General features: G+C 56.3%; 11 protein-coding genes across 11 annotated transcripts; 3 read left to right on the top strand and 8 right to left on the bottom strand.

Annotated features, from left to right (window-relative positions):
• Window positions 1-799: 799 nt before the first annotated feature.
• BKA78DRAFT_191759 (dialkylglycine decarboxylase) lies at window positions 800-3,151 on the bottom strand. The gene is made up of 4 exons (XM_066883590.1): window positions 2,625-3,151; window positions 2,074-2,346; window positions 1,972-2,019; window positions 800-1,922 (listed from the first exon to the last, which is right to left on the bottom strand). Exons 1-4 carry the CDS (start codon window positions 2,802-2,804, stop codon window positions 1,056-1,058), a joined length of 1,368 nt encoding a protein of 455 aa, XP_066741471.1. The 5' UTR covers window positions 2,805-3,151; the 3' UTR covers window positions 800-1,055.
• Window positions 3,152-3,278: 127 nt separating this feature from the next.
• On the bottom strand, window positions 3,279-4,884 carry BKA78DRAFT_255582 (fungal-specific transcription factor domain-containing protein; the record flags this gene model as incomplete). The annotated part of the gene is made up of 2 exons (XM_066885008.1): window positions 3,279-4,182; window positions 4,229-4,884. 2 exons carry the CDS (start codon window positions 4,882-4,884, stop codon window positions 3,279-3,281), a joined length of 1,560 nt encoding a protein of 519 aa, XP_066741472.1.
• A 432-nt stretch (window positions 4,885-5,316) lies between these two features.
• On the bottom strand, window positions 5,317-7,151 carry BKA78DRAFT_322618 (Metallo-dependent phosphatase-like protein). The gene has a single exon (XM_066889128.1). It carries the CDS (start codon window positions 6,974-6,976, stop codon window positions 5,618-5,620), a length of 1,359 nt encoding a protein of 452 aa, XP_066741473.1. The 5' UTR covers window positions 6,977-7,151; the 3' UTR covers window positions 5,317-5,617.
• A 2,853-nt stretch (window positions 7,152-10,004) lies between these two features.
• Window positions 10,005-11,086, bottom strand: BKA78DRAFT_382334 (uncharacterized protein; the record flags this gene model as incomplete). Its single annotated transcript, XM_066893029.1, has 2 exons — window positions 10,808-11,086; window positions 10,005-10,760 (listed from the first exon to the last, which is right to left on the bottom strand). The coding sequence occupies exons 1-2, from the start codon at window positions 11,012-11,014 to the stop codon at window positions 10,005-10,007; spliced, it is 963 nt and encodes a 320-aa protein (XP_066741474.1). The 5' UTR covers window positions 11,015-11,086.
• A 578-nt stretch (window positions 11,087-11,664) lies between these two features.
• BKA78DRAFT_333131 (small-subunit processome) lies at window positions 11,665-12,544 on the top strand (the record flags this gene model as incomplete). Its single annotated transcript, XM_066890052.1, has 2 exons — window positions 11,665-11,700; window positions 11,753-12,544. 2 exons carry the CDS (start codon window positions 11,665-11,667, stop codon window positions 12,542-12,544), a joined length of 828 nt encoding a protein of 275 aa, XP_066741475.1.
• A 58-nt stretch (window positions 12,545-12,602) lies between these two features.
• BKA78DRAFT_298514 (uncharacterized protein) lies at window positions 12,603-13,490 on the bottom strand (the record flags this gene model as incomplete). Its single annotated transcript, XM_066886917.1, has 2 exons — window positions 12,603-13,097; window positions 13,194-13,490. The coding sequence occupies 2 exons, from the start codon at window positions 13,488-13,490 to the stop codon at window positions 12,603-12,605; spliced, it is 792 nt and encodes a 263-aa protein (XP_066741476.1).
• An 814-nt stretch (window positions 13,491-14,304) lies between these two features.
• On the top strand, window positions 14,305-15,068 carry BKA78DRAFT_355688 (cytochrome c oxidase biogenesis protein Cmc1 like-domain-containing protein; the record flags this gene model as incomplete). Its single annotated transcript, XM_066891945.1, has 2 exons — window positions 14,305-14,506; window positions 14,782-15,068. 2 exons carry the CDS (start codon window positions 14,305-14,307, stop codon window positions 15,066-15,068), a joined length of 489 nt encoding a protein of 162 aa, XP_066741477.1.
• Window positions 15,069-16,006: 938 nt separating this feature from the next.
• On the bottom strand, window positions 16,007-16,471 carry BKA78DRAFT_233062 (transcription initiation factor TAFII31; the record flags this gene model as incomplete). Its single annotated transcript, XM_066883813.1, has 2 exons — window positions 16,007-16,219; window positions 16,319-16,471. Coding segments are annotated over 2 exons (366 nt in total), but the record flags the coding sequence as incomplete, so codon positions are not given.
• Window positions 16,472-17,485: 1,014 nt separating this feature from the next.
• Window positions 17,486-19,072, bottom strand: BKA78DRAFT_191843 (uncharacterized protein). The gene has a single exon (XM_066883592.1). It carries the CDS (start codon window positions 18,819-18,821, stop codon window positions 17,556-17,558), a length of 1,266 nt encoding a protein of 421 aa, XP_066741479.1. The 5' UTR covers window positions 18,822-19,072; the 3' UTR covers window positions 17,486-17,555.
• Window positions 19,073-19,324: 252 nt separating this feature from the next.
• Window positions 19,325-21,756, bottom strand: BKA78DRAFT_298518 (Lipin/Ned1/Smp2-domain-containing protein; the record flags this gene model as incomplete). The annotated part of the gene is made up of 3 exons (XM_066886918.1): window positions 19,325-20,327; window positions 20,373-21,264; window positions 21,318-21,756. The coding sequence occupies 3 exons, from the start codon at window positions 21,754-21,756 to the stop codon at window positions 19,325-19,327; spliced, it is 2,334 nt and encodes a 777-aa protein (XP_066741480.1).
• A 621-nt stretch (window positions 21,757-22,377) lies between these two features.
• BKA78DRAFT_191846 (uncharacterized protein) lies at window positions 22,378-26,528 on the top strand. Its single transcript, XM_066883593.1, has 3 exons — window positions 22,378-22,586; window positions 22,643-22,836; window positions 22,885-26,528. Exons 1-3 carry the CDS (start codon window positions 22,468-22,470, stop codon window positions 26,211-26,213), a joined length of 3,642 nt encoding a protein of 1,213 aa, XP_066741481.1. The 5' UTR covers window positions 22,378-22,467; the 3' UTR covers window positions 26,214-26,528.
• Window positions 26,529-26,618: the final 90 nt, after the last annotated feature.

Below are 26,618 nucleotides of genomic sequence, written 5' to 3' on the forward strand. Positions count from 1 at the left end.
AGCCCAATCAGTTGCCAACATGTGGCAGCCTTGTCATGCTTTCCCCGGACAACGTGCCAGACCCCAGGTCTCCCATTCCTAGGCCTTCGATTCTTGCGCCCACACACCTCAACGATGCAACTCGAGAGACTGGCGGGTGGTGGGTGGGTTGTTGGGTAAGGAAAGAAAGAAGGAAGGAAAGAAGGAAACGACGCAGCTAGTTAGCTCCTTCCTTAGATTAGGGGTGGAGGAGACGCACTGTTTCCGCGAGCTATTTGTTCCCGCTGCAACAAGAGCTTGAGTGTGCGACGAGAGGGGTTGAAGTGATGATGCGTCGTCGATTTAAAGTGATCGAAGACACCCACCCGAAGCTTTCTTTCCCCGCCACTTGAGGTGTTCGACTTGGCTTGGTTTGGCTTGCTTGTGTATGTATTGTGTTGTACTGTATAGTAACCCTAGTCAATCCACCACAAAAGACGGACGCCCCGTTGTTAATCATCTCCAAATCGACTCTGCTCCTTGGCTGTTTGCGGTGAATCTTGTGGGATACTTCGACAAGAGAAGCGATGCTTTATACCTGCCTGAGTTTGGACAAATTGATTGCATTCAGGGGTACGTGTATACTAGCACATCGTGGTCATCGGCTCGTGACCGCAATCATCGCATGTGCTTCATCGAGTGCTACGGTTCTAACTCATTTGGATAGTTAGACTACCAGTGCCCCGACCACACAGCTGGAGAAACATGGTAATGGGTGGGGTTGGTTAGTGGTGACATGCGCCGTGGTTAAATGTGCATTTCACAGTTGAGTTAGGGAGTGGGTTCAAGTTGCGTAGAGGATATTGCTGCTGATGAGTATACCTCGATCCGTTCTTTGCTCTTCCACAGCTACCACCTTCATGCTGAATCCTGCTCGCTCCGGTCTTCCTGCAGAAAATGATCACTTTTTGCAGGTCCCTGAGTTCCGTCTAGAATCAAGAGCAGTCAATCCATGTGCCACATGCCATCCTCCTCCTCCTTCGCTCTCTACGCCGCACAAGACATGCCAAACCCAAGCACGGCTTGCAGCTCCTGTCCTAATACAACGGCACAGTCCCCTCCGTCTCGCTCAACGCCTCCTCCATAATCGCCAGCCCCCTCTCCAGCTCCTCGGCCGTCGTCGTCAACGGCGGCGCCAGCCGAAACACGCCCCCAAACGACGCCATGGTCGACAGCTGGGCCCACAGGCCCTTGGCCGCCATCCTCTCCGCAACGGCCCTCGCCACGTCGGGCGCGCCTGCCTTGGTCTCGCGGCGGTCCGCGACAATCTCCACGCCCGCCATGAGGCCGCGCCCGCGCACGTCGCCGATGCAGCCGTAGCGCGCCTGCAGCGTGCGCAGGGCGGATTGGAGTTTGAGGCCCAGCGCGGCCGAGTGCGCGACCAGGTTGTCGCGCTCGACGATTTCGAGCACCTTGAGCCCGACGGCGCACGGCAGCGGGTCGTTGACGTGGGTGGTGTAGAACAGGAACGACCGGTCGCGCGTCACTTGGGCGATGGCGTTGCTCGTCACGACGGCGCTCAGGGGGAGCCCGTTGCCCAGCGTCTTGCTGAGGGTGAGGATGTCGGGGACAACAACGTGCGCGTCGGCCGCGCCGTGGTGGTGCGAGAAGGCGAACCAGTCGCCGGCGCGGCCGATGCCCGTCTGTGCCTCGTCGACTATGAGCAGCATGCCGCGGGCGTCGCAGTGCCGTTTGGCGGCGGCGAGCCAGCCGGGGGGCAGCTCGAGCATGCCGCCCGAGGAGAGGATGGGCTCGACAATCAGCGCCGCCAGGCTGCCGCACGAAGCGCGGTCGACGAGCGAGAAGCCGTAGTCGAGCTCCGTCTGCCAGTCGTGCGAGCCGTCGGCGTGCCGGAAGATGCTGCGGTACGAGTTGGGTGCGGGCAGGATGAGGTTTCCGGGCATCTGAGGTCAAGGTCAGACACTGGCTACAAGTCCGATTGCGAATTCATACCATGGGTCCATGGCCAGTCCGTCCGGCATGATACTGAGCGCCCGCTGCCTACGTCGACCGTCAGCTGGGACATTCAAAACTCGCAATGAGAAGTGAGCTTACCACGCCGGTAACGCCATGCCAGCTTGCCGACAAGCCGACTATTTCGAACTTGCCGGTGTAGCTCTTGGCAAGCTTAATGGCGGCCTCGTTGCTCTCGCCACCGGTGCTGGGGAAGAAAGCCTTGTCAAGCCCGTCCGGAAGCAGGCTCGTGAGCTTCTTGCCCAACGCAATCGCTGGCGGCGACAGCATGCCGCTGAACAGATGGTCCAGGCACGCGGCGTGCGCGCTGATGGTGGCTACGATTTCGGGGTGGCCGTGGCCAATGAGGCAGGACTGGAACAGGAGCTGTTAACCATGGATTCAGAGTAGGCAACCTAGGGGTTCAAAATCGAGGGTCTAATGGTTTGATGCCAAAATTCGCAGCACAAACTCTGAACTCAACTGTCCTGTCTCGGAAGACTTTGAATCTGAACTTCCAGAGCCAACGCCAAAAGGAGCAACCAAACAGCTCTGCCCAGGAACTGGACATGTCTCCAGCTAGCCACTGAAGCGCGACCTCGGAGTACACAAAAACGCAATATGTAGAGGGAAAGAATGAAACTCCAACATACCATCTGCCCACTCGTCCAATCCAGCATCCCGTGTCCTGCAGCCGTATAAATCGACGTGCCCTGCGCGCGCGTGACGATGTCCTTCTCAAAATCGGTCCCGAAATGCAGCATGCAGGCGTCAGCGTCGGCCTGGAGCGCCTCGGCGTCCACGTCCTTGTACAACTCTGCTTGCGCTTCCATGGCTTCCTCTTTTGACCGATGCGATCTATGCCTAGCAGATAATTGGGAGATATGGAGGACAGAAGAAGGGGAGCTGCGAGATTGCGTGGACGCAATGTTGACAATGCTAATGATGCGCTGTGGGAGATGGCGTGGGGGACTTCATATCTTCCGGGCCTGTGGCGATGATCTGCCTCTGCTCTTTATCGATGCACGTGTGCACCGAGGCAGCCTATCTCACAGATTTCAGACGCAAAACAAGATGTCGACGATGCATTGGTGCGCCGTCGACGTGGATGCGATGCGGTGTGGTGGGGCAGGGGAGACGGGGAGCGGGAAACAAGGGTGAGCGAGTTTCCCGTCACTGTTTAGGTTTCCCGACGGGAAACTTGACGACTGTTTTCCGCACTGCAGATGAAATGCCTAGTCGTTGTTTAGTGATCCACATCCAATACCTTTAACTTCTCTTATCGTGCATCTAAACATTGATTGTGATCAAAAATGATTCAAGTTCGTCTGCCACACATCCCACAAAGGATCCCAGAGAGATTCCAGAGGTTCCATGGGCATGTAAATCGATGCAGACTCAGGGGTGTCAAAGACATCCAAATCCAAGCTAAAGGCTTGCTTCACGCGGCTCGCATGTGAGGAGCTTTGCGCCTCTCCAGAGTCAGGAGCGGGCTCAGCAAGAATCTTGGAAATGGGATCATCGCACCGCTTGATGAACATGTCTGCGAGATCCCACTTGTCCTCCTCCCTCGCTCGCCGAAGCCGTTTCTGCAAAGCCGCCAGAGCGTCCTTGCAGCTCTGGATCACGGCGGCTTCGGTCGTGTCGACGGCGCAGCGGAGGAGAACGGTGCCAGCTGACACGAGGAGGTGTGCCGTATACGGCATCCAAAATTCCTTGAGGTTGGCCTGTTCGAGCGAGCAGACGAAGTCGGCGATCTGGATTGCGGCGCCTCGGACGGCGCTCATGTAGAACTTTGTCGTTGTATCTCGGTCTGGGTTGTTCTCTTGACTGGCCGTGCGCAGACGGAGACGAGAAAGCAGTAGTCTTATGGAAAGGTAGCCAAGATGGAGGCTACTAGCTCCAGAGGAGACATTTTCATTTGCTGTTTGCTTAAAGTGCGCAGGAAGTCTTTCCTCCCATTGATCGAGGCTGCACTCGAAGCGGCGCAAATCTTTCCACACGTCTTTGCGGGGCTCGCTGAGATCATACACCAGAGGCAAGATATCCCCCAGGATTTGAGAGAGCCTGCAAAGCTCCGTAAAGCATCGGGCGCCTGCTTTTCGCTCGCGGGTGTGCTTGTTGGGAGTCATGAGGTCAGAGAGAACCGGAAGGGGGACGTCGTACTGTCTTCGCAACACTGACGGTGGTACGCCATAAGCAAAACTTGACCTTAAACCCCTTAGCAAAGGCTCCGATCCAATTATTCTCTACTTACCAATGATCGTGTATCAAAACGGCCCAAAACAGGCGTATCCGCAGATGAATATCCTTCTGCGGTATGCTGCACACACGTGGATCCCTATTGAGTCCTAGGCTATGCGCAAGCGCCACTGTCCGACCGGCATTGACAACATTGCCCTGAATTGCGCCAAGCGGTCTTCCGGAAAGATCAATGAGCGCAGGGTACAAAGTAGCAAGATGCGGGGCCAAGAAGTCTTCCTGAAGCGCCGCAATAGCTGACTCCCAAAAATACTGTGAGCTAGGACATGGATGGCTCTTGAGAATCTCTGAGCGGTTCCAGTAAGTCAGGGATATGGCGTAGATCTGACAGTAGAGCGATGAGGGAATCCGAGCAGAGGAATCGCCCCCAAAGGCCTCTTCGTCCACGACTGGAAAGCACGGGTGGACGTGGTCAAAGTAGAGATGAACAACTTGCTCCGCGAATGGTCCAAGGATCTGTTCGAGGATGGCGCGCTGGCTGCTCCCGGGATCTTTGGAGGGTCGCGAGCCCTCTCGCGCTCGGGGGATGGCCATGTGCAGGACCGGTTTTCCGGGCACGCTGGACGCGATGGTGTAGGTTTGTGACGGCCGTTTTCCAGACGGATTTGTTTCGAGGTGCCGGAGCAGTATCTGGACATCTTCTGCAACCATTGGAGCAATGATGATGGAGGATTCCGCCGTTGTCGATGCGTTTGGCTTTTCCAACGTCGCCTGTCTCTCAAGGCGTGCAGGCCGAGCTGAAGACGATGGTCCATCTGCGTCATCATCATTCTTTGACTGTGTATCGCTCGTTGCCCTCCTTGCTCTTTTCAGCGGCCTCTCAGCCTGTTTCTCTCCGGCGTCAGCATCCGTAGCAGCGCGGGCGAGTGCATCGCTGAAAAGACAGGCAAATCCTCTCGTTTCGCAAAGCTGACACGGCGTGCCTGCAATCAGAATGTTGCAGCGCACCTTTCGCTGGCGACATTTGTCACAGGCTGGGACACGATGGCTGCGGTACGGTCGGGCCTGTTGTGTTGCCATGGTGTAAGAAGAAAAGACGGGATGGCGTGCAGACGCTGGGATAAACGTGGCCGGCGACATTCGGGTAACCATTCTGGGGGAAGCATCCAAGTGCCACCTTCCATTCTCGAAAAATAATGTGTAACAATGCTGGCATCTGTGGCCAATGAATCGAGGCGGGGATTTGAATTTTGAAAAGATGTGGGAATTTCTGGAACAAGCATTTGTCAAGCCTTTTTTTCTTAGACTTGTAAGGCGCTCTTGTATGTACTACTTTCAAATATTTACACGATCGAATCAAGTATCTCTTGTTCTTTGCCACTCTCTTCTCTCTATGTTTCTTGATCGGCAGAAACTTCTTGTGCTCTGCTTTGCTTGGTCATTTCTAGCTGGACGGAGAAAAGGCACTCTGGACAGAGCCATAGCCCTGTGGACACTGGCTCCCGAGCGCGACACTCCCGCTGCGCATGTAGCACACCTTTGCCTCGGCACAAGCCTCGGTGGTACAATTGGGACTCATGATGCTGCTCTTGCCCTGCAGCGTGTTGAATACGCTGACAAGCGTAACATTGCTCTCCATGGCCTCGGTGACGCGATGCCAAAACGTCGCGTTGAGCGGGGCGTCCTGCGGCCACGCGGCAGCCGCGCCGTACGTCTCGCGCGTCGAGTACTCGAGGCTGAAGGTCGGACCGACGGTGGCGTCTTTGTCGAGGTCTGGGAATGCCGACACGTTGGCGACAAAGGTCCACGCGTCGACAATGTCGAACGAACCCGTGTCGACTTCGTAGAGCCGGAAGCCCGAGTTGAGGTTTGTCAGGGGAGTGACTGAAGGCCCAATCCAGCCCGTCGTCAGCGCATTCTCGGCGGTTTGGATAGTGCCATTGTTGGCGTAGTAGATCATAAGTTGATCTTCGTGGGTGTGGCCGAAAAAGATGTTCGCAATGACGTGCGGGCTGTACCGCTCGACGATTTGGTAAAACAGATTTGTTGGGTTAGGGAGCGGATTGGTGCCGTCCCAGCCGGAGAGGACGTGACCGACGATCCAGACGCGCTCGCCGGCGTCTTCAGCGGCTTGCAGCTCGTCGATCACGAATTTGAACATGCCAGAATTGTCGGGGTCGGTAGTGTTGATCAAGTTGAGGTAGTTGGCTTTGTACCAAAAGTCTGTATTGAAAGTGATGACGCGGAGACCGTAGTGGTTCTTAATCGAATAAGCTCCGTAGTGAGTGCGAGCCTGAGCGGCTTCGGCTTCACCGATCCAGCCCTCGTGGAGCCAGAGGCCGGCAACATGGTCAAAGTTCCATGACTGCTGCTGACCAAGAGGGCCCGGAAGGTTGTGTGGAGCGTCTATGGCTTCTGGGTTGCTGTCGTGGTTGCCCAACGCGGCAAATATTGGACCAGTAATGTACTTTTTGAAGACATCGAACAAACTAGTCTCTGCGTACTCGGTGTAGGCCCTTGAAAGCTGAGACTGAGGATCGTGAGATACAAGATCGCCAGTGTACACGGTCCAAGCCAGGGGATTCACCTCATCAGTTCCGGTCAGAGGACCCACTGCTTGCAGCGCAGCCAGGCCAAGATCGTAAGGCGAATCGCACTGGAAGGCGCCATAAAGCGGAGCCGGGAAAGAAATTTTCCCAGAGCCAAGGTCCGAGTTTTTGACATTTGTGCGGCAGCACATGCTGGAGGAGCAGTTTGCTTCAGAGGCGACAGAGTATCGAGGATCCAGGTGAAAGTCGGACATGTGCAATACTTTGACGCGCTCCCCACTGGCCTTGGGCGCGGTAGCATTGGCCGGCTTGGGTTTGGGGAAAAGTGACGACGTGTCCAGCGGTGCCGTCTTGTAGACTGGACAGAACTTGTCGATTGAATAGCAAATGTAGCGGCCATCGGAACCGGTCAGATCAGCAAAGCGCAGAATCTGCGTCCAAATGGCGCCAAAGGTGGACGCCTCGTAGTCTTCCTTGCACGTTGAATGAGAGTGCAGGCCGTACTTTTTGCAAAGCTTGACCATGGCCTTGGGAGCTGTCGAGGGGGCGTAGAGAGCCAGTGACTTGGCTACAGAAAGAGCATCGAGACATTTGGAGCAACTGCTCGCCGTGCTGTTGCTTTCGATGATTGCCGAGACATTGGCGATTACCGCATCCACCAATTGATCGACTTCGCGCGATGAAAGATTGAACAGAGGTTCCGGGTAAAATATGGGATCCGTATCTTTGTCCGGAATGGTGTTTGGGTCAGTCAGATTTAGTGGAAATGTCAGATTCAGGATTGGGTCGTAAATCGCAGGCTGTGGCTGCTGCGTTGCAACGGGTGGCGAGTAGTACGTAGAATATGCCGAAGTTGGGAAGCCAGGTGGAGCGACAAAAGACGACAGTCCGGGAGCAGTCGTGTGTGTTGCTGAAGAGCTCAGGGCCAGATAGACCATAGCCATGATGACGGCGGGTGGTGAGCGCAGGCCAGCCATGCTGGGGCCGAAAAACATAAAAGCGAGCGAAGCACTGCAGCTGGCAGGGCCATGCCAGGCATACATGAAAGCTTATGTATCATGACTGGTGGACGCATGCTGTCTGTCGTGCTTTGATGGGACTCGGGACCACAGCGAATGTGGGTGGAAAGCGTCCACACGTGCGCCGCAAGCGCGGTCCCTTGCGGCGAGCTAGTGCCGCTTTTTTCTGACCTTCCCCATCCATCTTTATAGCTCGTCCATCCAGGATTTTCTTTTTCGCTCGTTTTGTCTCAGTAAAGCCAAAAATATGCTTATCCACTGCCGATAACCGTAGTGTTGCCTTCGAGAGCGGGTTTCGGTCCGTCCAAAGATGCGGCGCAATGGGAACAAGCAATTTTTCGGACTGCAAAGTCGATCGAACAGCACATCTATGGCTGATGGCTTTGAAAATTGGTGAGATCATTGAAGAATTCGCAGAGCGTCGTGTTTCGGCTCCCACGATGAAGAGCCGTCGTCTGTCTAGCGTCCGTGGAAATAGATCTCTCCCGCGCTCACTGACGTCAGATGATCCACCATCCCGCTGCCGCGTGGGGTACATGTAGACAAGCTGAGGCTCTTTCGTGGACTCGCGACGCATGTCTCTCTTCAAGACTCCGCATGACTACATGTGTCAAGAGAAAGTCTGTGAAGACCTTATCTGAATCCACGGTCTTGCGGCTTTGAATTCTCCGAGGTAAATCATGACGGACAAGCGTGGTGCCCTTGGGGAATGGACTCGCAACGAAGTAGATCGCTCTAAGCAGCTCGATGCAAATACGAAGGATGGGGGTTCTCCGCGATCAGAGTCGTAGCTGTTACTCGTTGATTTGGGTAACATTGATAGAAAAGGCTGCAGTGACCGTGGAATATGGCGGCCAACAGACACATCAAAGCCTGGAAGGTGCGTCTCTTGGATGGAGCTTTGTCGAAGATGACTTATGATGAACTTGTGGTCGATGTCGAGCCTGAGAAGGATCAATCCGACTGCCTCAATGTTTTTGCCATTGATGCTCACCTTGGTCGTCCGGGTATACATACACCGAGACACCTCGCGACACTTCTTCAAAGAGGAATGTCATCTTCTCCGCTGTTTGATTTGTCGGAATCCTTCGTCGAACCATGACTCGGCGCCTCAAATTGCGGCCAACTCTGCCCACAATCGACTTCTCCCCCTGATGCCGCGATTTCGTGATGGATGAAATCATCACAGGGCGCTTCAAAGAGCCGCCCTCTCTTGGATGAGATTTTCCACCGGATAGTTCAGATGCAAGTCGAGCTTCTCATACGACTTCGGAGCAGTCGGACCTCCGTGACCGGGACAACTGCAGACCAACGACACCGCCCTCTTCGAGTAGGAAGCCGGTGTCTTGCAGCCTCTCTTCTCGCAGCGCTTGGTGAGCAGGCGGTATTGGCACTCGCAGAAGAAGATGTAGACAAGGTAGTGGCACATGGTTGCGGTGGTCGGTAATATAGAACTGAGAAGGATGGAATTGGTTGATGATAGAGTTGATAGAGATGAGTTGAATGCGTCAGGAGATGCGATTCATTTGTAGGCGAGTGGTGAGTTTGGACCATGGCCGTGGCCGAGTACTTTTATAGCAAAGGGATTAAGATGACTACGGAAAAGCTCACGGACGCAAAGTGAAACTCGCTTGGGCACTCGGGTCGAGTCGCGACCCACTGCTTTGCGGGATGGGATCGAAGGGATAGGAGGCTGCAAGTAACACGGCATGGTGATATGTTACCACCTATGCGAGTTTGGCAAGATCGGTCCATCTAGCCCAGTGAGGGAATCCTTAGGAGAGCCTGTGTTACGCGAGTGCAACAAAAGTTGACAAAAACAGCTAACAAGGCTGCAACAAACAAAGTAAACCTACGTGGCAAATATCAGCGTCAACTGTATGGTGTTGCAGGGTATCTTGTCTTCTATTTTGGGGGCGGAAGATGATCGCCTTGACGGGAACAGCTACTTGTACATCAATTCGGCCCTTTCGAATCAACCTGGTATTCTTGGTTCCGCAAGTGAATGTCTGGCGTGCCAGGACATGGACCCCAGGGTCGGTTGGACGCAGGTTCTCGTTCGTTGATGAAACGAAGCCTTGGACTCGTGGGGAGACAATGGCGTTGCCGTGGACTTGACTCCGTGGCCCAGGGCAAGTCTGGTCCGCAAAAACCGACCAAGTGGAGAAACTCCATCGCAAGGGAGATTCTGGTCTGCGACGGGAGGCGTGGCTTCAGAGAAGAACAGTGCCTAAATCCAATCTAGACACTCTTCCTGTGATCATCATTTCGAAGCTTTTCCCTTGCTCTTGGCCTTTTTACCGAGGTATGCCTCCACAGTCATCCCCTTTGCAGCAGCTTTTGCGGCGTACTTTTTCATTTTGTTATTTGAAATCCCTTCGGAGACGCCCGACGGAGCCGAGTCAGCATTTGCCTGAGCCTTTGCCGTTTCTCCATCTGATTTTTCAGCGTCCGGACCGCTCCGTTCTTTTCTCTTTTTCCTTGTGGAATCCTTTGCTCCAGCTGCAGTGTCCCGGTCTGCATCAGATACCAGACTCTCCGAGTTGGGACTTGCGCCGGCGAGTTCTGCAGCCTTGCTTTCCGCTCTTTTCAGTCGAAGAGCCTTCTTCGCAGCGCGTCTGATGAGCGTTGGGTCTTCGGTTGCAGTGGCTTCCTCCGTGGTTGACCTGTCATTTGACCTATCCTTTTTCTTTCTCTTCTTTTGAGATCCATCCTTTTCGCTCCGCTCCTGCTCAGTCTCGTGTCCTTCACGTTTCCTTTTCTTTTCGGTCTTGTTGTCCTTGGCCTTGCGTTTTGTTTTGTTTTTTGCCGCGGCAACATTCGGCTCGGGAGTCGTTGCCGTCGTGGAGTTTTCCGACGCGGAGGTCGATGAGCTCGATGACGCTTCTGTCGTGGAGCTAAGCTGGTCTATGGTTCCCGGCAGGAGTCCGCCTTTGACAAACGACATGTACAAGCTGCTTCTCCCAGCATTTTGGCTGACGGTCGACAGCTCCGTCTGTCTCGTCGGTGAGCGCTTGGCCTGGAAGGGTTCGCGTTTCGCGAACAAGATGAGGATCGTCAACGAACCTGTTTGCCCGTGCCCAGCTCTTTGAGACCTGTATCATATGCGCGCATCCACCACTGGTCTGCGGGTTGGGTTTTTTTCGACCCAAGGCCGCGTCCTTCTTGTCGCCTGGTGATAAGGAGCGGCCGAGCGATGCCTCGATTGTTGGTGTCGAGCGAGTGGCCGAGGCCACGCCAGCCTTGCTTTTTCAGGAGGTTGGCGGCGTCCATGGCGAGCTCGCGCGATACAGGACGAGGCCGCGAGGTAGTGAGAGGTTGGGCGCAAAGAGAAGGTTGAAAATATTAGACCCTGGAATTTTGGCTGCGCGAGCAATTCTCGCCGAGTCGTGATTTTGCTGACTAGGCAGAAGCTGACTCGCAACAGCGTGCTAGCGCGGTCAAAGCGAAGGAACAAGTCTTCGAAGTCCAGTTGCATCGAGGGAATTCGCACAGCATTTAATATCTCTCCTAGAGCTGTACTGCCATAATACATGCTCGTCTCCAGCAAAGATGGTGTTTTCAAGAACTTGTCCGAGTCCCATTTCGAGCCCGACGATTTGAATGCTATGTCCATCACCAAGACTGAGTGAATCGCTGTGTACAGGCAGAGCAGTTTGTAGGTAAATGATGAGCGGCATGATAACATCAAACGGCGCTGCAAAAAAGTGCCAACGACAGACGTTCGAACAAGCCCATGTAGACGTTTAAAGTTGTCGAGCAGTTCCTGGTGTAGGCAGGGATCGACTGGAGCCATTTCAGCCCTACCGGCGTTGGCGCGCCCGCCCGCCGACTGGATTTTAGTGGCCCTGGAGATTTTGCCCGCCAAAGTTAACGTCCGCAACACAACAACCTCTCGACTTCAGTCACAACCTCTGCCCGCCATGTCATCTTCTATGCGCAATGCTGTGCAGCGGCGCGTACGTATTCGCTGTGCGCATCTTTTCTTTTCTCGTCGCTAACTCAATCCAGAACCACCGCGAGCGCGCGCAACCACTCGAACGCCAAAAATGGGGTCTCCTCGAGAAGAACAAGGACTACAAGCTCCGCGCCAAGGACCACAAGGAAAAGCAAAAACGTCTCAAGATTCTCCGCCAAAAGGCCGTCGACCGCAACCCTGATGAATTCTCGTTTGGCATGCTTTCGAGCGGCGTCAACAAGGCGACCGGCACCAAGAGGGGAGATCGCGGAAACGAGGCTCTGAGCAACGACGTGGTCAAGCTGTTAAAGACACAAGATGCTGGATACATCCGGACAATGCTGCAAAAGGTGCGAAAGGAACGGCAAAAGGCGGAAGAGGGATTCGTGTTGGACGACGAAGAGGGCGAGATTGAGGCGCTCAAGGGACGCGCCGACAAGGGCAAGCACACCGTCTTTGTCGAGGACAAGGAGGATCAGATGAGCTTCCAGCCCGAAGAATGGTTTGGAGTGGAGGATGAAGATCAACTGGCAAAGCCGTGGAGCCGTCCGATCAAAAAGTCAAAGAGCCAAGACGAGGATGAGGAAATGGCTGACGGCGGACGCCCAAGAAAGATTACTCCAAAGGACAACGTGGACGCTGCCAGGGAAGAGCGGCGAGCTCGGAAGATGCGCGAGCACGCACAAGAATCCAGAAGATTGAAGATTGAGGCTCTCAAGGACAGGGAGAGGGAGTTGATGCAGGCAGAACAAGAGCTGGAAAAGCAGAGGGCCAAGATGAGCAACACCGTCGGAGGCGTCAACAAGAACGGAGTCAAATTCAAGGTCCGCGAGAGGAAGCGTTGAACTATGATCACTCCACGCTGCGTCGTCGAACCGCCAAAATTATTCTACATTATACCCATTACATTTTCGAAGGTATCCTCGTGGCTCCATCAAGCCGTATCACCTCACCATTCAGCATCCCGTTCTCGACAATTTGACGAACCAGGAGCGCAAAGTCCTCCGGCTTGCCTGGTCTCTTTGGAAACTCGAAGCCCTTTGCCAAATTCTTCCTCGCACTCTCGTTCAACCGGGCTGTCATCTTTGTTTCGAACCAGGCGGGAGCGATCGACATGACTCTGATTCCGAATCGCCCAAACTCCCTCGCCAACGGCAGTGTCATGCTCAAAATCGCACCCTTGGAAGCCGCATATGCCGAGTGGCCCATTTGCCCCTCGAACGCCGTCGAGCTCGACACCATGATGATGACGCCACGCTCGGAGTCAGGGCCAAAGGGAGCGTTGTTGGTCATGTGCGGGACCACCTGGCGGATCAGATCGACGGTTCCGCGCAAGTTGAGCTTCAGGATGTAGTCGAATTCGGACAATGGCACGGGCTCATTCTTCTTGTTGATAATCTGCAAGCAATGACAAGTCAGAAAATCACCAAACAGCGCCTCAAAAAATCATGTCTTCTCTCGTCTCGTCTCATCTCGCCCCAATGTCTTACATACCAGTGCAGCATTGCCCGTACCAGCCGCCGCCAAAACGCCGCCCAGCGGCACCTGTTGCTCCTTTGCCCACTCGACCGACCCCTTGACTGCCGCCGCGATGCTGTCTGAGTTTGTGATGTCTGTCTCGTAGAAGCGGAAACGTTCGGGGCCTAGCTGGCTGGCGAGCTCCATCCCTGCCTCGCGCTGCAGGTCGAGGACTGAGACGAACGCGCCATGGGCGTGCAGGTCCTGCGCCGTTGCCCGACCGAGGCCGCTGGCACCGCCTGAAATGAGAAAAAGGCGTCCACGGATCTGCATGGTGCGTCGGCGGGATATTGTATGCAAAAGAAGTCGTCTCGAATCGCTGCTTGGTGTTGATGCTCTTCAGATGTATTGAAGCTCCCTTCTATGTATCCCCAGGGCTGCCACTCATCCATCCCATACCGGATTTTCCGTGACGAAGCCGGCCGACCGCTCTTTTTGTCTATTGCCCCATTATTGGGCGACAGCGTGTCTACGCCCCAAAAGATCACCACGCTGCCTACCCAGGAAAGTGCAGGGATCCACGTTCTGGCCCGCGCTAGCTATATTAGGTTAGACAATGAGCTTTCTGCCACCGCTGCGCTACCCGCCCCGTCTACCGCTTTTTCGCTGGCAGAAAGGAAAGGCTTCCCAAATTCCGCCGATCAAACCGTCTGTCGGTGGACCGCGAGCGCCGGATCTATCCACTCCAGCCTGCTGTTTCGACTCTCGAACCACCACCACTTGACGCGCTCGAACGCTGGCTGGGCTGAGCTGAGCCGAATTGCTTGCGCGCGAGCTCCTCGATTCCCCTTCCTGCTTCTGCGTCTCTGTCTGGAGCTTCAGCGTGCTGTCTGCCGTCCGCGAAGCTGCTCTTCGGTACCTCGCCTCTACCTCTGCGCCAACGACACGACCTTTCCATCCGAACCTGACCTCACGACCGCCCGTTCCACCACGATCAGGACGACCGGCGCATCCTCCACTCCTCATCCCCATCAGCTCCCGCAGCGTCCGCCCGTCCTCGCACCAATTGGCGCCGGCTCTCAACCACCTCGCGCTCCCTCACAGCACATCTTCCGTTCCGTCCTTCCCTTTTCTTTCCGTCGATCCAATGGCCGCACAGGCGGCAACAACGGCAGCAACAGCGCGCGGCAGCAGCGGCAACAGCGCGGCCACGACGTCGATAGATCCGAGCACCATACCGCGAGACCCGGTGCCGACGGGGCCGATCCCGCTCAAGGCGAGCCAGGAGGCGCAGGTCAAGGAGCTGTACCATGCGCGCGTGAGGCAGAAGTGCGCGGATGAGATAAGAGGTACGTGTGTGTTGTTGGATTGTTGATGGGGGAGTTTTGTTGGTCGTGGTGGTGGGCTGGGCTGGGCTGGGCTGGGTGGAGAAGAGGAAGAGGAAGAGGAAGAGGTGGGAATATTGGAAGAGGTGGATGGGTGGTGGGCGGCATGTTGGTTGCCAATTTTTGGCATCATGTACCACTCCAGTCCAGTCCAGTCCAGTCCTCCACGCATCTCCCTCCCCCATCCCTCCACCTGCATCCCCATCCCCTCCTCAACCTCACTAACAACCCTCCCACAGAATTCGCCACATGCGCAAGCAACCGAACCTTCACAGCAACCTTTGCCTGCCGAGCGCAGCGGCTGGCGATGAACAGCTGCATGGTGGGGTACGCGACGCAGGAGGAGCTGGACCGGGCGCGCGAGGAGTGGTGGGCGACGCGCAGCCTGCGCAAGGCCGAGCGCGACGCAAAGGAGCGCCGCCGCGTCGAGCAGGAGAAGTTCCACCGCGAGTGGTGGGGCTTGGATGAGAATGGGCTGCGCAAGGTTGAGGGCAAGGGGAAGGGGCCGAGGGGGAGGGAGGAGTAGGTGGTTTAGGTGGAGGGAGTGCGTGCTTGGGAGCGACCTTCATCTACTGCCATGGCGGGGAAAGAGATGGAGGTGAAAATTATTGTTGGCGTTAGACCACCCGTCGTGTTAGAATCTGTCTTCTCTGCTCTGCTCTGCGCTACCCGCCTCCTGGCTGACCAAGACAACCAAGAAGGCTGGTACCCATGTATGTACTTTTTTCACGGCGCAAAAGCCATTGCGCTTCCTTTTCCCCCTTCTCCATCATGTACAAAAACCAGGTCCTTTCAGAAAGCCTTGATCTTCTTCGTCGTCGTCCAAAAGACCACCCATCTGATGTCTGTGAGATGTGAACCACCACCTAGCAACTGTCCTGCGCGCCTTTTTGATGCCTCGGTTGGTCCATTGGATTGCTGCTTCCAGGTGCTGGCTCTCTGTCCATCATCCGACCCCACGCAACCAACCAACTGACCAATCGACTCCACTGTGATGGCAGGGCACGGAGCTTGTCGCCTGCCTTGCGACCCCGTGTGATGATGATGATGATGATGGAAGAGCCCATGAGCCCTCCAACGCTCCAGAAAAACGCCGTGCGCCGTGTGTCCCAGAGAAACCTATAGCAAGCCCAACGCGCCTCGACGATGGTGGACGAAAGAGAAGAGGAGAAGAAGGGCGGGCGGTCGTACCGGTACCCGGAAGATCTCCTACTATGCATCCATCATCTGGCTGTCACCGGCACTGCCAGAACCGCTGCCGGCAGCTCCACCACCACTGCCACTGCCCACGCCCATGACCTCCTCAAACTCGTCCTGCTCGTCCTCATCGGCCTCCTCGTCCGCCTGCTGCATCATGACGCCCTCCATCCTCTCCCCACCACCGTTCATGCCGCCCTCCCCGCCGCCGCCCTGTGCCCCCGCCATCTCCACATCCTCCTCATCAACCTCAATCTCGCTCTCCCACTCCTCCTTGAGGTTCCACCCGGCGCCCGTGAAGCAGTACCGCTCGGGGGGCAGGCGCACGCCGTACTCGCGCTCCGGCCGCGGCAGGCCGACCCGGTTCTTCTCGGCCGCCAGCTCCTGCAGGAAGTCCTTGGGCAGCGTCGGGTTGAACTGGTAGTTGAGGCGGCTGGCGATGGCGCTGCGCACCGCGCCAAAACTCACACTGCCTTCGTGCTGGGCCGTCGGTCCGCCCGCGTTTGCGTTTGCTGCTGCGCCGCCTTTGCCAGTGGTGGTGGAGGCCGTGGTGGGTGCGGTTTCGGCCGCGATGGACACCGCGTCCGAGAGCACGCCCGCCGTGTAGCGGTACGCGAAGTCGAGGAGCTGCAGCGGCACGCGCTCCTGGTAGGCCGAGACGCCTTGGTGCGCGAGCACCATGTGCAGCAGCCGCGCGTCTTTGGGGCGCTTGCTGAGGCCACTGTCGGAGATGGAGGTGGGCGGTTGTGGCGGGTGCGGTGCGGCGGGTTGGTTCGCAGGTGCGCCTGTTGAGCCATTGTTGTTGTTTGCGCCTGATGATGCTGCTGCTGCTGCGGCGTCGGTCGGTGTCGTCGCGTTGTTGTTATTGTTCGTCGTGTTGTTGGCTGCAGCTGCGCTGCTGCTGGGCGGCGTGCCTTGGCCGCCGGCATTGGGGTTCGTCGGCGTCGTGATGCCGTTGGGCGCGTCGGCGGTCGCTGGCGATGCCATGATGGTGAGGAAGAGCCGCGATGCGGCGGGCGGCAGATGTGGTTTGGTCGCGGATCAGAGGAGGAGAGTGAAGCGGGATGGATGGTGTCGCGCGCGCCGAAGAGCAGTGAGCTGGGTGGAGCTGGGAGCTTTGGTTGTTGGCTGGCTGGCGGTGATGGATGATGGTGGTCGAGCAGCGGCACCTCACCTCCGTCGGCGCCGCGTCTAGCACTGGCTGGCCAGCAGCAAGCGAACCAGACAAAATAATCCGCCGCCGGTAGGGCTGGCCTCCCACCCACCCTCCACCTCATGCAGGCTCCTAGAAGCGGCCTAGCGCTCACCCGGCTCCAACTTCAATCGCAGCATAAAGAGCCCAATGCGTCAACCAACTGCAATCCCGCCGTGCGAGGAATATGGAGGCGTCGATACTTCCGTGCCCAACGAACCCACTTCTGCCCCGCGACTCAAAACGCCTTCTCCTCCACGCATGCATGCTCGACCAATCATTGTCGCTGGTGTCTATAAATGCTGCTGCATCGTCTGCGAGCCTTGCCAAGTTCGAATGCTTCGAGACTTTTGGACCGAGAGAACCCATTAAATGCTTTGAAGACTCGGGCCCCAACCGACACCTCGAGCAGAACCTTACACAGGTCATGATTCGACGATCTCGTCCCCGAGCGATGCGTCCATGTAATCTACAGAGTGAATGAACAGCCCGTTGAAAACGATTGCCCGACAACACCAACGACCGCTCTTCGCATGGCATGCATACACCCAGATCTCGCCCCCACCGTGCCTACCCGCCTCCACCGCGTACCACCAAGTCTTCGGATCCTCACGACGGTTCGATCTACCTGGACGCCGTCTGTCGACCAAAAGCCTCTGGCATCGCCGCCGCCGCTCTCGCACGGTTCCGACAGCTCTGGCACAACACCCCATAGCAGGTATTCTCAGCGTCCCAAAACTCGTGCAAAAGGGCTATCCGTCCGCACTCGCACTGGAAACGAGGCAAGTCCTCGCCAGCCGTGGCTGGGGGGTCCGGGTTATCTGGCGTCTCTTGTTCGTTGGGAGTATCCTGTTCCCGTTCCAGGGCCTCTCGAGCCAGCCTAGCCTCTCTCTTCTCCCGGGCGCGGGCTCGTCGCGAAACCTTCTTGGGCAGCTTCTCCTTCTCCTTCTTCCTCTCCTCCCTCGCCTTCTTGCACGACACCGAGACCGACGTCAAGCACTTTCGGCACGTCACCGTGTAGCGGCCGACCGCGGCGCTCCAAAACTCCGACAGACGCGACCACTTCTTGCAATTCTTGCACCGTTGGAATCCAGTCTCGAGATGCAGACTATCCTCTTTGGGGGGACTCGGGCGCTCGGGGGCCGGTTCCTTCTCCTTGCTGGCCCCGTTGGCCGCCCGCAGGCGCTTGACTTCGCGGCGGTTCTTCTCTCCGCGCCGCCAGTTCTTGTCGAGGCACTTTTTGCATCGTCTGACGAGCTTTCCGGTGCGTTCGCTCCGGAAACCGCCGGGAGGAGCGCGCTCTTTACATCCAGATTCCGCGCACGTGTTGGAAAACTCGCGCGACTCGTAGAGTTTCTGCTTCTCCATACAGTCTCGACACGTCCGGAGCAGCCGACGGCGTTCGCCGTAGAAGTGGCCCCGAGGATAATGTTTCTTGCATGAACTGCAGTAGAGAAACGCGAGGGCCGCCGCGACGTCTCTGCAAGGTCGACATGTCTTGGCGAAGTATCTTGCGTCGTAGAAGAGGTTTGCGGGCTGCATTCGGCGACAGTCGGGGCAGAATTGGAGATCGCCCTCGGCCATTGGGAGAGAACCTTGGGCCTGGTCACTTCTGGGGGGGCCGTCGATTTGAATGGTTCGGCAAGCGCGACATCTTGAGAGATGGCATGCGGCGTACTCACTCCAGAAGTGACTTCGACGAAATGTTCCCCCGCAATCTACGCAAGGGTTTGGGTGAGCTGGATCGTCGGCCTGAGCTTTTGCGTCTCGATCTGCTTGACACGTTCTGCACCTTCTGTCGAGATATCCCCAGTCGCGATGGATGTGGAAGTCGTCGTGCGGTTTCCATGCGGAGCAATCTTTGCACAAGAGAAGTTTTGTCTCGGACATTGAGATAAGTCTTCCAAACAATGACAAGCCGAAATGAGGTCGTATGAAAGCGAGAGACGCTTCTGAATGATCAAAAATAATGGTGTTCGAACGATGCGTAGATGTTGGGTAGTAAGGCCGGAGTAGTCGCTCGCTAGCTCGAGCATTCGAAGCGGGGGCACTTACTTCCTCAGTCGACTTCCAAGGCCAATGCAAAACGAAGCAGCGACCTGATTCAAACTTGGAAGTGAAAACATGACTCTACTGATGCACATGCGCCCGAAGATTCGTCATTAGTGCCGCAATGAAAGATCAAACAGAGGCGAGCGACGGTGGTGCAAAAAGACGTGCAATGAATTGACTCCAAATGGGGAAAGACTATGAGACGGAATAGACAAACGCCACGCCATGCATGTGCTGATAAGAGTGTGGTGTATAGTAAGGTGCAAGGAAATCCGGACGCCGTCCCAATGCCCTCAATGCCAAAAGTATGCAACGCCGTCGACCCTGGGCCTCGACGCCTGTCAGGCCTCTGCCGCTTCTTCGGCCGTCTCTTGCGCATGCAATGCCCGCGCCAGGTCTTTCAGGTCTTGCTTTGTTGGCTGGGATTCTAAACGGGAGACCGGTGAGTCGGAGTCAAGGTCGAGCTCGTCTAGTTGCTTGTCCAGCTCTCGCGCCTCCTCTTCGTCGATGTCTTCTTCATCCTCATAGTCATCTTCTTGCTCGGTGTCATCATCCTCTTCCTCTTCCTCGTCGTCAATGTCACCCTCGATGCTTTCCATGATGCTGTCTTCCATGTGGCCTGTCTCGTCTATGCTCTCTCTACTCATGTAGCTTGCGTCGAGACCATCATCTTCGGCTTCGGCTTCGTCTTCACTGCGCAAGCTTGTCTCGTCGGGTTCTTCGTCCTCTTCGCTATCACTTGCCGAAAACTCATCTAGATCCAGGGGTTTGTCGCGCCAGTAATTGAAGTCTGTAAACTCTTCTGCGCCATTCTGGACCAAAAGGCCTACAGGAGGGAAGAAGTGGTCCACAATCTCGCGCATCGAGGTGTAACCAGTCTTGTACTTGTTCAGAGACAGGAGGTCAAGGCTAACTTCGGAATTCGCATTGATGGTGAAAATCCTCGTGGAGGGAATGTTCACGGATCGGTAGCTAAGGGCATCCGTAAATCTGTTGCCGAATCCAGCGTAAAATGGTGTTTCGCCTGGGCCTTTGTTGAATAAGCTCATAATGTCTCGGAGGCAAGCCATTTTGAAGACCTCGGGTTTGCGGAGGTAGATTTCGCGCCTCAGGGCCGCCATAGTACGGTCAGGGCTCATAATCACAGGTCCCTTGGGGAGACGGTAGCCGTCCTGAACAACGCCGTTGAGGTAAGCGCGTGTTGTATCAGCCTGCCCGACGGAACGCGAAGTAAGGTACAAAAGGTTGTAGCCATTGGTCGCAATGTCGGTGTAGAGTTTTGCGACACCAAGATGGGTCCAGTCTCGGCCAATCATGTTCAGCACATGTCCGAGGGCATCAGATCTGCAGCGGTCAGAAGAAGTCAATAGGTCGGCTGATTCAGCTTACTTTGTGATAGTTCCATCAATGTCCGAAATGACGATTGGAACATCGTGCCTCCAATAGTAGATGGACGCTTGGCAAGTGGCACGGTTGACCGTGAATGTCATGATGTTTTCACCAGATTTGAGCTTGAGGGCTTTGAGTTGGTCGTTTGTAAGTCTCAGAGTTTTGGCATAGTTTTTGCTGGACTCTCCGCCAGCCATCTTTTCCGGAGATTTGGGAGGCGTCATGAGACCACCGACACCGCTGTCCGAATCTCTTCTCGAGTTTTGCGCTCCGATTTCCGTTTCGGCATCGCTTGTAGGTTCATCGCTGTGGTAGCCAGGATCGCTAATGGCGTCAGACGACCTGATGGCCTCGGGTTTCAGTCCGGTCAGCGCATGTCTCCTCGTAGCGGCCTCCTTGGCCTCTTCGCTGCTGTATATCCAGAGATTTCCCTTTTCATCTGCGGAAATCAAAGATCCAATGTCGTAGTTGCCCTCGAGCTCTTCGGCCAGAATTTTCCTTGCAAGAACCTCTGCTCGAAGTGCGTGTTCTTCATTGTCCTTGCTGCTCTTGTATCCCGTCATGTCGAGCATCAAGTCGCCGCTTTCGGTCACTTGCGAAGGGATGTTGGATGTCCAAAGTTTCTTCGAGAGGTTCATTGCTCGTGCGACTGCCTCGCTGTGGGATACGGGAGGTGGGCTGGTCGATCGATGGTGCAAATCGCCAGGTTCAGGCTCTTTGACGATTGGAGGGTTCGTGGTGTATGCTTTTGTCAATGAGTTCTTCATGGAGGGAAGCAGCGCATCGCTTTGAGGGCGATCAACATCAAGCGGTGGTCGCGCCATAGTCCGAGGCATGGTTTGCGACCAACCTCCGGAGCTCGAGCGTTCCACGGTTGGACTGACGGGGTCGCCTAGGTCATGTTAGCAAATCGTGAGCTTCGATGCAATAGCAAGCTGTCCGTACCCAAGTCGCTTTGTGCCCTAGACCTCCCTCGTTCATCCTGGCCGTCAGTCGCTAGGTCCAGAGGTTCGGGTTCGGCCAAGTGATCGGATGATTGCGATCCGGCGGCTTCTGTCTCTGGGCTTTGGGCCGGCGACACCAGAGGCGAAGTTTGGAGAGACTCGGGAATGCTGTCGGAAGTTTCGAAAACGAAAAAGGCCTCTCCGCCCTCGCCGAGTTTCATGGCATAGTCCTGCTTTTCGCCATTCACCTTGAATTCGACCTTTTTCTCAAAAGGGCGCAGGAGCGAAAACTTTCCGAAGCGGACATGGAAGGGCGAACAGGCCAGGGAGCCATCTGCGTGCTCAACAACAATGACGTCGATTGCGCCGGACAAGGTGGCTGGGTTGATGGAGTTCCAGGTCTTGGAGACGGAGCTCCCCAGTCCGCGGACGTACTGCATTGCGACGAGTTTGCTGGCGGATGGGACAAATTAGGAGGGCGCGGTACGGGTTCGACAAAAAGACACAAGTAGTGGCCCAACAGCAGCGCAAGTTGTTGGGTCGGGCCAAAGTCCAGCGCCGCGGCGGGCGGAAGAAGAATGTGCACAAACGGTAAGGAGCGGCGGGCGACAGGAAACGGAGAGAGCGGTCGCAAACACGATCGGGGCGAATCAGGAGGTTTAAAAGGGAGTGAGCATGGTGTGGTAGACCAGGAGGACGAGGGGCGTGGGTATATGCGTATGATGGGGAGCGTCACGAGCGTCGCGGAGAGCCGCGTGCGGGCCGAGCTGGGGTTTACGAGTGGGCCAGGCAGGCGACAGGGCTGGACGGGAGTTGGACGTCTGACGGCGACGGATGGCGCAAAGCGATGACGATGATGGTTTCGGTTTCGATGTAGAGTTTGACGGAAGACTGTGAGCAGGTGGATTTGTGGCAGGGCTGACGAACTACCTCTCGGGCTTGCCCTTGGTGATGGTCCTCGGGTCTGCCGCTGCCGCTGAAGTCCGCCGCCGCAAAAGGGCCCGAGCTTCGTCCAGCCAAGACTCCCGTCAGGTCCTCTGCGCAAACACCTCCTCCATCTCGTTCAACTTTTCAGACATCTTTACGCCACCTCCATGGCTTACTCGAATTCGGCCTGCGCTTGATAACCTCCCATCATCAGCGCCACGGCCATGCCCTCTTCAGACATTACCGCCCACTTGCCCCTCCGCGCCGCCGGCATGGAGCCGTTTGACGCTCTCACCTCCGCTCCGTCTTTGAAGGCGCTGGCCACATTTGCGGCCTTGCTATGGTACGCGCTTGCTGCTCTGTCTCTCTCCATCATACTCGGTCTAATCTCTGCCTCAGGCTCGTCTACCGCACCTGGAAGGTCATGGCCATCAAGGAAGACGACCTTATCAAGCTTCTAGGCCTCGATGTGCCCGCCGCACCAGCCGTTTCCCTCGTTGCAATCAAAGCCGACGGCGCTGTCCTTCACTGGGATCTTTCAGAACCCCGCAGTGCTGTTCAAGCCTATCAGATCAAAGTCAATGGCGTGCTAGGTTGAGCAGTGCTACTTCCGGATCGGACCTGTTACTAACTCCCTACAGTTGAAGAAGTAGGTCCCAGGGACACGTCGATAAACATCACGAACCTCAAACCTGCTACCGCCTTTACTGTGCGCGTCGTTGCCATCAACCATCACAACTTCCATACACAAAGCGAGCCCGTTCGCTTCAGAACAAAATCACCGAAATCAGAAGACTTTTTCGATCTTTCCGCACACCAACGAGCTATCGAGGTTTCCCATGACGAAGAACATGCCAACGACGAAAATTGGTGGGTCGAGGCCAAGGTCACGCCATGCAAGAAATTTTTGGAGCCTCCATCGCCAGCCTTGCCACCTACCGACATGGTCAGGTCCCACAGCAACAGCCAGGCGCATCCACGCAGAGCGCAGTTACCCCGGCGCACCTCGCCCGCGGCAATCAACACTTTCAATCAAGACGAGACAGACGAAGACCCAAAAGCGGGCGAGACGGAAGCACGGCTGCAGGCCAATGGCGATAGGTTGCGTGCGGATATTGCTACCACCAGGAAAGCAATAGAAGAGGAGGAAAAAAGCTTCAAAGAGCAAAAGGAAGTGTCGAGCCAACGTCACAACGAGCTCAAGGATGAGCTCGCGCGCAAGACGGCTGCCAGTTCGGAACTGAGGAAGGAGGTTGTGACTTTGGAAAAGGAAAATCAAAGGGCCCAAACAAAAATGAAAAACGAGACAAGTGAATTGCAACAAAAGCAAGCAAGACGAAAAAGAATGTCGGACGACTTGCAAAAGTTCAAGACCGAGATCGACGAGATGGCGGCGGAAATCGATCGCATTGAGCAGCAAAAGCAGGACTGCCAATCGAGTGCGGAAAACAAGATAAAAGAGCTGCGGGAGAAGCAGTTGGAAGAGCAGGCCACGATTCGAACACTCGAGGAGTCCGTCAGGGAAATCGGAATCCAAAACAGAGTGCTGGAGGAAGAGCGCAAGAAGCTGGAGACTGGAGAGGATGACCCGGAGGCGCAAAGAAGGACAGAATGGGCAAAAGAGGAAAAGGACTGGGGTGAGAAGATTCGAGGTCTCCAACAGAGATATCAGGTTGCATGGGCTGGTTTGCAGACTGCTGAACGAGCGTACACAGAAGCCCAGAACCAGCTCCAGATCGTCTCTGCCAGAGCCTCGAATCAGCCCAACCTGTACCGGCAATCCCCGATTTTGGATGACGTTCCGTCGCGGCGAACCAGTCAGAGGCAAAGGCAACACGCTGGCAGTCTGGGCAACGACAACTTTTCAGCTGCTCCGGGCTCGTTTCCCGCTACCACCACTACCCCCTACACCAATCCGAGCATGACTAGCATCTCTCCCACCGTCACATCTTCATCGCCATTTTTCAACTTTGCTAATGGTGCAGCACCAATAACGGCGCACCGAGAAAGCAGCTTCACGCCTGCAGAAATTGAGCAACTGACTGGGGGCGCCCCGATGAGTCCCAACGCTGGCGCGCTGCTTCCTTCAGACTTGTTTTCAAGCGATATGGACAGATCCACCAATGTGGGATTTGAAAATCCTGACAGGAACAGTGCGGGCTCATTCGGAGACTTGACTGCCCCGCCAGGTGGTCCAGCCATTCCCGGACTGGGCGCTCCTCAGACACAGGAGGCGAACCGAAGTCCTAGCTCGCCAGTGTCTGTCCACAGCCACTCTCCCAGCTTCTTCACAAGCCCGAGGGCAAGCTCTGGGCAACTGCCCATGCAGCATCCACCTGAAGGCGTTGTCGACAGCGACGCGAGATCAGTCAACTCGCTCTCTGGCGCCATCCGACCCCCGGCTGGAACTCCATCGCAGAGCCGATGGGGCCAATTGTTTAATCGCCAACGGGGTAAGACTGTGTCTGACGACGGTCCAGTCCTTGGGACATTGAAGAACTCGCATAGCCACTCGCTGCCTCGCCCTGAACATGAAGAGCTCGACCCAATAGGCACGCAGCGCCGTCGAGGTAGTCACTCTGGGTCGAGCTGGATGGATTCAGTGTCGAAACCATTCCGCAACTCTGCAGCTCCTATCGGCACAAACAATAGCCCCAGCCATTTCCAATCGCGCAAGAAAGCATTCAAGTTTTTTCCAAGCCGAGAAGAAGAGACCCCCTGGCCCCCTGGCTTCGGAGGTGAGAGATCATCGTCTCCCCGTCCAGGCTCGACAAGGTCATTTGGAACAGAGAACCAACTTCCTCGGCCGTCTACCGAAAGTTCGCAGCGCTTTGGATGGGGGCCTGAGCCCCCCGCTCAGCGGTCGTCCCCTCTGAGCACGACTGGCCTGGGTCTGAATGCTGCGCTTTCTTCCATGAGCTTTTCGCGTCAGCACTCCCGTAGGCCGTCAATCCAACAGGGTCCTCCCGGATTGAGCTACGAAGGCACTGTTGGTGATTTCGACTATTCGCATGACACGCGCTCGCCTCAGCAGGCGCCCATCGGTACGCGTCCTCAGTCCCAACCGCAGCCGACGCCATCAACTCCTCCTAGCGGGAAGCTCAACCCGGCTGCACCCAACTTCAAATCCTTTTTGGGTTTGACTCGCTCGGCCGACAAGGCCAAGACTGAAAAGGAAAAGGTGGACAAGAAGGGCAAGGGCAAGTCCAAAGCCAAAGACGCTCCGTTTCCCAGCATGGATGGCACGGACGAACGCCCTACCTCTGCGACTGATTTTGCGAGTGGCGCCACATCTACATTGTACCCGCCGTCGGCCTCCCACGGTGGCTCGGATGTCTTTGGCAAAGGCGGCGACCTCTCACCGACGCTGACACGCAAATCACGCGACAGCCACACGGGTCGTGACCGCAGTAGTACTGTGGCCAGCAGCGTGGCTGAGACTGCGAGCCTGTCACTGTCTGGCAGCTGGAGTCCCCGCCCCAGTCTCGACCGCACCGAATCGCGATCCGAAAGCGTTGCCGCAGCCGGCACCAGCGTAGGCAAGGAGAGTTGGATGAGCAAGCTCAGTCGCAAGAGCAGCTCGTCCAAGTTCACCATCCCTGGCACCGGCGGCGGCACCGGCGAGAAGAAGGGCGGCTTCTTTTCACGCGGCGAGAAAAAGGCGAGCAGCAGCTTCGACGACGCCGACGAGGGCGACGGCACCTCAACCGAACCGCCGACCCCGGCTTTGGGCGGCTACGGCAGCAGCGCCGCCAGCAGCCCGGCCGTGGGAGGCAGCGAGCAACAGCAGCCGCCGCGCGGCAAAGACGAGAAGAAGGCGGACCGCTCGAGCGGCCTCAGCTGGTCCAGCTTCCGCAAGAAGCGCAAGACGGCGAGCCTGGCCGAGAGCCTGCAGAGCGAGAAGACGGAAGAGGACGAGCGCGAGGAGTCGAGAGAGTCGGCCGAGGGCTTGGGCGTTTTTCCGGCGTAGTCTGCCTCCACTGCTTCTTTTTCTTCGTCATCATCTTCTACTTTGACTGTGCAGAAACATCGGATTTTTCACACCACTGCAACTGGAGTCTTTTGGCGTCGCGGGAGCTTGCTTTTTAAAAGAGGAAGAGGAAGAGAAAGAGGATGAAAAGATTACTTGTTGAATCACTGTCGTTTTGAGCGAAGCGAAGCAAAGCGAAGCAACACAAAGCAGAGCATAGCACAGCACAGCAAAGCCGCGCACCGGGCGAGTCCTTTGGCATGCCAACGCCACACCAGTGCCTTCCTTAGTCACTGCTCTCGCAGATAATCATTTTTCCCCCTTGTCGCTATCACTACTACCACCACTACTACTGCATCCACACATATCCCATAGACTCACTCGTGGCGAGAGTCGCAGCACGCT

This window comes from Phyllosticta capitalensis, assembly GCF_038381095.1.
Source record: "Phyllosticta capitalensis strain CBS 128856 chromosome Unknown BKA78scaffold_9, whole genome shotgun sequence".
Classification (NCBI taxonomy): Eukaryota; Fungi; Ascomycota; class Dothideomycetes; order Botryosphaeriales; family Phyllostictaceae; genus Phyllosticta; species Phyllosticta capitalensis.

Bases quoted from the DNA above. Each gene is read 5' to 3' on its own strand.
- BKA78DRAFT_191843 (XM_066883592.1), bottom strand. From the start codon at position 18,821: ATGTCCGAGACAAAACTTCTCTTGTGCAAAGATTGCTCCGCATGGAAA.
- BKA78DRAFT_191759 (XM_066883590.1), bottom strand. From the start codon at position 2,804: ATGGAAGCGCAAGCAGAGTTGTACAAGGACGTGGACGCCGAGGCGCTC. The intron at 2,020-2,073 runs GTAAGCTCACTT...CGGTCGACGTAG, and splicing joins GGCATGGCGTTACCGGCGTG to GCAGCGGGCGCTCAGTATCA. The intron at 1,923-1,971 runs GTATGAATTCGC...CCTTGACCTCAG, and splicing joins GGACTGGCCATGGACCCATG to ATGCCCGGAAACCTCATCCT.
- BKA78DRAFT_191846 (XM_066883593.1), top strand. From the start codon at position 22,468: ATGCCCTCTTCAGACATTACCGCCCACTTGCCCCTCCGCGCCGCCGGC. The intron at 22,587-22,642 runs GTACGCGCTTGC...TCTCTGCCTCAG, and splicing joins ACATTTGCGGCCTTGCTATG to GCTCGTCTACCGCACCTGGA. The intron at 22,837-22,884 runs GTTGAGCAGTGC...AACTCCCTACAG, and splicing joins CAAAGTCAATGGCGTGCTAG to TTGAAGAAGTAGGTCCCAGG.
- BKA78DRAFT_322618 (XM_066889128.1), bottom strand. From the start codon at position 6,976: ATGTCCGACTTTCACCTGGATCCTCGATACTCTGTCGCCTCTGAAGCA.